Raw genomic sequence first — 8267 nt, 5'->3', positions numbered from 1 at the left:
ACTTCATATTTAAGGAAAAGTGCAATAAGTCAACAACGCCGTAACCGAATTTCAAAAACCAAACATGAAATGATATCAGAATTTAACGTAGCATCTGAATATCTAATGATATACAGGGCGTTCTATTTTAAAAAATGGAATTTTGGTCTGTAGCACCTACACCAAACACCCTGTATAGCTCTCATGAACTCCTAAAACTTTTGTATGAAACATTTTTGTGTATCTCCTTTAACAAACCAGATATTGCCTGTCACATAAAATGTGGGAGACCCGGTATATATATATATATATATATATATATATATATATATATATATATATATATATATATATACATATATTTGCTTTTAGTTATACATGGACGTCTTCCTTGTTACTGCATATACATGTTTATTGTAATGCTTTCATACTGTTCAACAAGTGAAACAAATTATTATTATTATCATTATTATTATCATTAATCAGTATTGCAGGGCTCTAGATTACATAATAATTCTCGTACAGATTTCAAAAATATGTTAGCATCGACAATATCTTTTATACGCTTATGATGCACTATTTGGAGCCTTTGGTGTAGTAATGAATATTACTGGAGTTTTTTCCCAACACCAAATCGTTATTTTTAACACCTCGACACGTGTTTCGATCACCAAGTGATAATCTTCAAAGAGGAAGATTAAAACTAGAAACTGATGCAAGCTAACCCTATTTATGCTATAAAGGTAACCCATACAGGTAAACCATCCAGGCATACCAACCATACAGGTATACCAACCTAAATTAATTTCACAATATTGCCCTATCTATTATTTTACAATATATGTTTATATAAAACAATTTTCAGCTATATAAAAATTAATTTCACAATATTGCCTATCCAAATTTATTTTTGCAATGTGTCCTTATGTAGTAATCAGTAAACCCAACAACATTATTTTATTTTATTTCAACAAGCTATATAGTATGCTCTTTGGTATAGGTCCGTAGTAGATGCATACAGCCGAACTCCGTCCTCCCCCCACCACTATGACGTATTAATTGCTTTTTTATTGTTGTTTAGTAACATCAAGGCGATGTGACCTTGAAGGGTTTGATGCATGGATCGTTTAGAATTTTTTCATATGAGATTTTGTGTGTGTGTGTGTGACGTAATGATGTAATTACATTTGATTGGTGTGTGTGTATGAGAATGCATGGTACAGGGTTTCATCATGTGCTTGTCTATGTACAAACATACGTCTGCATATTTCGAAGTTCCTCCAAGTAATGAATGTTCCATCGATGCGACCCCACCAAGTTAGTCGTGTTGTGACGTCAAAGCAATAACTGTTCAACGGCTAGAGAGCGACATGTTCACTACACGACGTGTGGCAGAGTAATGGGTATTCATCGGTGCGCCCTCACCTTCCTTTCGATGTAGTGAAGGCTGTGACGTAACACACCGCCCTAGGCTTGCCATCGATGGTGACACGCAGGCAGTCGAGGACTGTGCTAACGTCTGTCCTCTGCGAGAACGCAACGTCCACTGCTTGCTCGTACCGACAACTGTTATCGTATCAAGTTGGGAGGTGAGCTTAGCGCATGGAGTTGAGAGGTGGGATTGGCTATGACGTCTTGACGAGTCCGATCAGATTGTATTTAAGAAGCGGACGAGTGTTGGTTATGTCAGTTTACATCAAGTGAGTTAGTGAGAACGTATCATACAAAATGTATTCCTGTGACTGTGGTAAATCTTTCACACGTAGTGATAATCTTCGTCGGCATCAGCTCCAGAGTTGCCAAGGAGGACCTGCAGTGAAACGGATGAGAGTGGACAATGCAGCACCTATGTATACCTGCAATTGCTGTAATGTGACAATTCCTATGACGCAAGTGAATTCTCACCAAAGAAGCATAAGTCATAAAAAATAATGCATGTGTTCAAGTGTCTGATGGTGTTCAAATGATAACGAATGCATTCAATTGCCGCATTGCAACATATAGGGTGGAGAGTTCGGTTGTATCCACTGACTACATGTCATTTTTCAATGAGATTAGGCAGAAGGTCATCGAATTACTGGAATCGGCCATTAGGATCCATAAAAGCATCAAGGTGAATATGGAAGTTTTTGGGAATTATATTCTTCAGACTCAAGATTCGAAGGACATGAAGTCGTTTCAATTCCCAAAATAAAATAGTGGACCAATCTTCAGATTTGAATGCTGTTTTTGATGGATTCCGTGATGTAATTGTGGCTCAAACGACAGAATTCCAGGAACGTGACTCAGGTATTTATTTTTATAAATTTCAACGAGATTGAATAGTAATGTTTTTTTTTATAATTTAGGATGGACTTGTGAAAAAATAATGTTTCTCGAGGTTAACATTAATAAATACAGTCCACTTGAAGGACGTTCATATGTGAAGCTGCCTGAATGCATTCAATGGAAGAAAGCTGTTGTGAATGTCCGTAACGAAGATCAACACTGTTTTGCTTGGGCTATAACATCAGCATTATATCCTGCAGATGGTAGAGTGTCCGAACTTACATCATATCCACATTTTTCCAATGTTTTAGATGTCACAGGTATGGATTTTCCGATTAAAATTAATAGCAAGAATATTGAAAGATTCGAAGATAGGAATGATATTTCAATTAATGTTTACGGTTTAGAGAGTAAATTTGAGAAGGGGAAAATGAAGTATGAAGTGATTGGTCCATTGCGATACTCACAGAGAAGACTCCGGAGACATGTCAATTTGTTACTTATAACTGATGACACCGTAATGGTCACTATTGTTGGATCAAAGATCTTTCAAGATTAGTTTCTAGTCAACTATCAGCACATGAACACAAAAAATATTTTTGTGATGGATGTTTGATATATTTTTCTAACGAGAGATTGCTTTTACGTCATAAGATGAATGATTGTAATCACATTAGTACCACAACACCAACTACCAATTTTAAGGTCAATAAATATGGTAGGATGGTTGCGGAAAATAAATTAATGTTTGAAAACTTTGAGAGACAAATGAGGGTGCCATTTGTGGTGTATGCTGATTTTGAATCAGTGCTTGAACCGATTCACATGAATGAGCCGAATCCCGGAAGTTCATACACGATTAAAACATTCAAACATAGCCCATATTCATTTGCTTATTTGATAAAAATGTTCATATAATGATGATTTGTCAAAATTTATTACATATAGGGGTGTAGATGCTGCTCAGAAATTTGTGAGTAGCATTGAAGATGATTTGAAAGAGATACATGAAAATCATCATCTCAGATACCCTAAACCAATGGATGCACAAACTGTCGAAGAAGAAGAACAGTTTGTTGCAGCCATAACTTGTGGTATATGTAATAAACCATTTATTGATGGTGAAGTCAAAGTTAGAGATCATTGTCATGTCACAGGGAAAAAAAGATCACATGCCGCTCATTCAAAATGTAATTTGAATTTCAAAATACCTAATTTTATACCTATTATTTTTCATAATTTAAGTGGTTATGATTGTCATTTATTCATAAAAGAATTGTATAGGAATAAAGAGAAAGTTGATGTTATCCGCGCAAACTAAAGAGAAATACATATCTTTCACGAAGCATCTCTTTACACACACCTTTACCGAGAAAGATGGTAGGTTAAAAAGAATTATCTCAAAATGAGATTTATTGATAGTTATAAATTTATGACTAATTCGTTGGAGAAGTTGGGTGCTAACTTGACCTCTGATCAATGTTTGGAGATGCATAAACATTTCCCACAAATTGAGAAATTCAATTTGATGAGACAGAAAGGTGTATTTCCATATAGTTTCGTTGATGACATCGACAAATTGAATTATCCATCACTTCCAACAAAAAATCAGTTTTACGACACACTCAATTGTGAACATATATCTGAAACTGATTATGATAGGGCTAGAAATGTGTGGAATTCATTCGAGTGCCAGAATTTAGGTGAATACTCTGATTTGTATTTGAAGTCGGATGTATTGCTATTATGTGATATTTTTGAAAACTTTCGCACCACAAGCTTAGAGATATATAACTTAGATCCAGCACAATATTACACTGCACCTGGATTATCTTGGGATGCCATGTTGAAGTATATGAATATTGAATTGGAATTACTAACTGACATTGATATGATTCACTTTTTCAAAAAGGTATACGAGGTGGAATTAGTCAGTGTAGCGGGAGAAAACATGTAGCAAATAATAAATTTTTACCAAATTATAATCCCAATGAACCTTCCACATTCATTACATATTTAGATGCAACAAATCTATACGGTCATAGTATGTCACAGCCTCTACCAACAAGTGAATTTACATGGTTGACACCTAATGAAATTCTTAATCTTGATGTGATGAATATGAGTGTTGATAGTCCGTATGGGTATGTGTTTGAAGTGGACATTCATTATCCACAAGAGTTGCACGATAAACATTCTGATCTTCCATTTTTAGTTGAAAAAATGATACCACCTCGTACACAATCGAAAATTCCTAAATTAATTCCAAATTTGAATGATAAAAGAAAATATATTGTTCATTATAGAAATTTACAGCAAGCCATCAAAAATGGGTTGATTGTAATGAATACACATAGAGTATTGAAATTCAAACAATCACGTTGGATGAAACCCTATATAGATCTTAATACTGAAATGCGTAATATGTCTAACAACAAATCTGTTAAAGATTTCTATAAACTAATGAATAATGCGGTATATGGAAAGACAATGGAAAATGTCGATAATCGAATTGATGTTAGACTCGTTACACATTGGGAAAATATAAAGAAAAATATAGGTGCCAGCACTCTTATAGCCAGACCAAATTTCAAATATTCAATTTTCACAGATAATTTCGTTGCCATTCAAATGGGTAAAGTTAAAGTATACTATGATAAACCATTATATTTGGGATTTTCTATATTAGAATTATCTAAAACAGTCACGTATGACTTTTTCTATGGATGCATCAAACAATGCTTTGGTGAAAATGTCTCTTTACTTTACACAGATACCGACTCGCTCATTCTGAAAGTAAATACTGAAAATTTTTATGAATTCATGAAAACTAACATAAGTAGTAGGTTTGATACATCCAATTACATTATAGTTAACCAATTCAATATTCCAGTAACGAGATCAATCTTGGGTAACTTCAAAGACGAATTTCCGAATGATCCAATCATGAGCTTTTATGGTACAGGTGCAAAAGCGTATTATGTGAAATCTGTTGATGGTGAATTTAAAAAAGCTAAAGAGGTGAAACGATCGGTTATAAAGAATGAATTGACATGTGAAGATTACCAACAAATCGTCGAACAAGGTGGCATGATATTCAGAAAGATGAATTCATTTAGAAGCGTGTTGCATGATATGTATACTGAATTGAAGAATAAAGTTGCATTATCATACCACGATGATAAACGATTTATCATTCCTAATACTACCCACACGCTTCCTTGGGGTCATAATGATATTGAATTTTATCAAAACGATCCGAATGATAACATTCGTTGGATAACAAATATTATTCAACAATCACAATCTCAGGAGAGTCCATTGGATCAATTGATTAATTTATTGTCTGCCGAGATCAATGACTGAAATATCATTTAATGTCTTTAAAACCGGAAAATCCAATATTGATGTTTATGTAGGTATTCATAAATAAAACTGTAATGTGATATTAATGTATATGTATTACTTTAATGAATATAAAAATGATAGGAATTTTATTTGTTTTATTTCAATTTTCCTAACCAATTACTGCAAAGTATATAGCATAATGTAAATGAAAGAAATATCAGTTTGAAGAGAATCATCGTAGAGTGCACAATGTCTAAAACAATCGATAAGTTTGGTAGAAAAAGAAAATGGGGTGGTAATGTCATTCGAGGTCCTCCCGGAATGGTTTTAAAATTAACAAAAGATGGTCATTATGACATGCAAAGGAAAATATTGAAAAATACAAGTGAACCAATTGACAAGAGTGATTGTGTAACTGTATCATATCTTGAGGGGGAAATTCATGGAGCAAAGGAAGTTATACTTCTAGCCCTACAAGCTGCAATACAATCCACAATAGGCAATATTGCTCGGGACGCCCGGCAAGCATTTGACGATAAAATTGCAGAGGCTCGGATAACTTTCACTCGTAAATTTGACAAACTTACAAGTGATGTAGACATAAAAATGTCTGACATAACAGCGTCTACAAATAAAAAATTTGATGCTATGTCAAACATAACAGGGACTACAATGAAAAAGTATGATGTACTGGAACAGAGAGTTGAAGTATTGGAGAAAAACCATAAAGAAGTTTTGGAGAGAAACTATAAAGTCAGGCCATCATCATCAGGTGGACTAGGATATCCAGGACTGAACATGAATCCAAATGTTAGAAAAAACAACCAAAACCAAAACCAACTGATAATGTATTAATGGAACCAACATGGTGAATGTATTCCCTCGTTAGGTTAGGTTAATAGTTACGTTAGGTTAGCTGCATACTTACGTTAGGTTAGGTTAATACTTACTATAGGTTAGGTTAGGATCATACATATGTTAGGTTAGGTTAGGTGTTAGGTTAGATTATTACTTACGGTAGGTTAGCTTATTAGATTAGGTTAGGTGTTAGGTTACTAAGGTAGGTTCACACATACGTTAGGTTAGGTGTTCGGTTAGATATTATGTTAGGAACGAATGGTGGAAGCATTCCGCGCGCGCGAAAGCGGGCGTTTACTAGGAGGTAGAGGTCCCGCCTACCAGGGACCGGAGGCCACACCCACCTGGGCGGAGCCCAGGCGGTGGGCGTGGCCCGTAAGGGCCACGCCCCCCGTCGTCGACCCACTTTTCAGAGACCCCGCCCCCTTCCCGAAGCCCCGCCCCCTTCCCGGAGCCCCTCCCCTCCCCGAAGCCCCGCCCCCCAACTCCCAACATTTGCGCATGTACACCCCTACCCTCAACGCGCATGCGCGCTCCCACCATTTTCCCACCACTCACGCATCGAAGTCGATACCCTCCGGGAGCACTCCACAGCATTCAGTTCGACAAGTCATCTCATCGAGAGCAGTCCACTCCACTACAACGCAGTAGCTTCCAACGACCAACTTGACATTTGAGTAAGTAAATTAAGAATGTTATTTTTTTATATCAATTAACTTTGTATTATTTTTTCTTTTTCAGAATGGCAACCAATACACAGGAGGTGAATAATGCTGTGGCGTCTATTCTGCCGGTGTCCGCTGACCAGGAGGAGGCAGCATCTTCGGGAGCGGTGCCGGGTGACCAGGCAACCACTTCGCGTTCGCGAGTTAGGTGCAGATCTGCTAGCCCTGACTTATTCGAGGAGGAGGAGGAAGTCAGGCCTGTGAAGAAGGTTTGCCAACGACCTGCAGCGAAGGTTGGTCCTATTTCTAAGTACCGAGCTACTTGCAATAGGACTAATCCTTATGCAGGTAGTTGGTCGACCTCTAGTAAGAGGGCCTCCACACCACCACCAGCAGCAGCAGTGGAAACTCCGAGGATTCCTTCTCCGGAGTTAGTGATATTGTCTCCGTTGGTGACGCGACTACCACCGCTGCCAGCGACACCGGCGGATCCTGAGGTGTTGGTGCCACAAGTAGTGCGAGAGCCTATCGGAGAGGTTAGTGAAAAGTTGAGCGGTTTTCTGCAGAGATGTAAGGAAGCAGAACACGCTGCCCGATTAAGCAAGGTTGCGTTGGCTAACATGAACCGCATAAAGGGTGACAAGGTTAAGCGACGTAGAGAATTGGAAAGAGAAATGGCTGAACTTGATCGTGATATTGCATCTCTGGAGGAAAGGTGTGAAGCGGAGACCTCTTCGATAGAGAATTATGAAAGATTAGTGACTTTTATGGACACTTATCCATAGATTAAGTGTAAATATAAGATTAGTTTTAGGTTAGTTATGAAAATTTAATTATGGTAGTTTTAAGTTTATATTTGTTAAGTTTATATTAAATAAAGGAAAAGGAAGTGAAATAAAGGGTGTACATTGTTTTTTTTTTTGGTTTGGTACACATTGAACAATGCGATGGTTGGAGCATTTTTCTTCACTTCTTCTTATTATTATTGATTTTTTTTTATTTCAATTCCAAGTTCTTCTAGACAAATACCTCACATCAATTTTTGTGTTCTCTAATCACTTGTAAATAATTTCATGTGAAGAAAATTTAAAAAATAAAAAATAGACATGTTTCATAATGAAATCGACAAGTATATTCCATTTGTATTTT

At 36.5% G+C, this 8267-nt stretch overlaps 1 protein-coding gene across 1 annotated transcript; it reads left to right on the top strand.

The window, feature by feature from the left end:
- The first annotated feature begins 6930 nt into the window (after window positions 1-6930).
- On the top strand, window positions 6931-8075 carry LOC141481020 (uncharacterized). The gene is made up of 2 exons (XM_074171931.1): window positions 6931-7130; window positions 7195-8075. The coding sequence occupies exon 2, from the start codon at window positions 7196-7198 to the stop codon at window positions 7901-7903; it is 708 nt and encodes a 235-aa protein (XP_074028032.1). The 5' UTR covers window positions 6931-7130; window position 7195; the 3' UTR covers window positions 7904-8075.
- The last annotated feature ends 192 nt before the right edge of the window (window positions 8076-8267 follow it).

This window comes from Leptinotarsa decemlineata, unplaced genomic scaffold (genome assembly GCF_025532065.1).
Source record: "Leptinotarsa decemlineata unplaced genomic scaffold, Ldec_3_MD MMD2_tig00000035_RagTag_RagTag, whole genome shotgun sequence".
Classification (NCBI taxonomy): Eukaryota; Metazoa; Arthropoda; class Insecta; order Coleoptera; family Chrysomelidae; genus Leptinotarsa; species Leptinotarsa decemlineata.
This window is presented reverse-complemented; position numbering and strand designations above follow the sequence as displayed.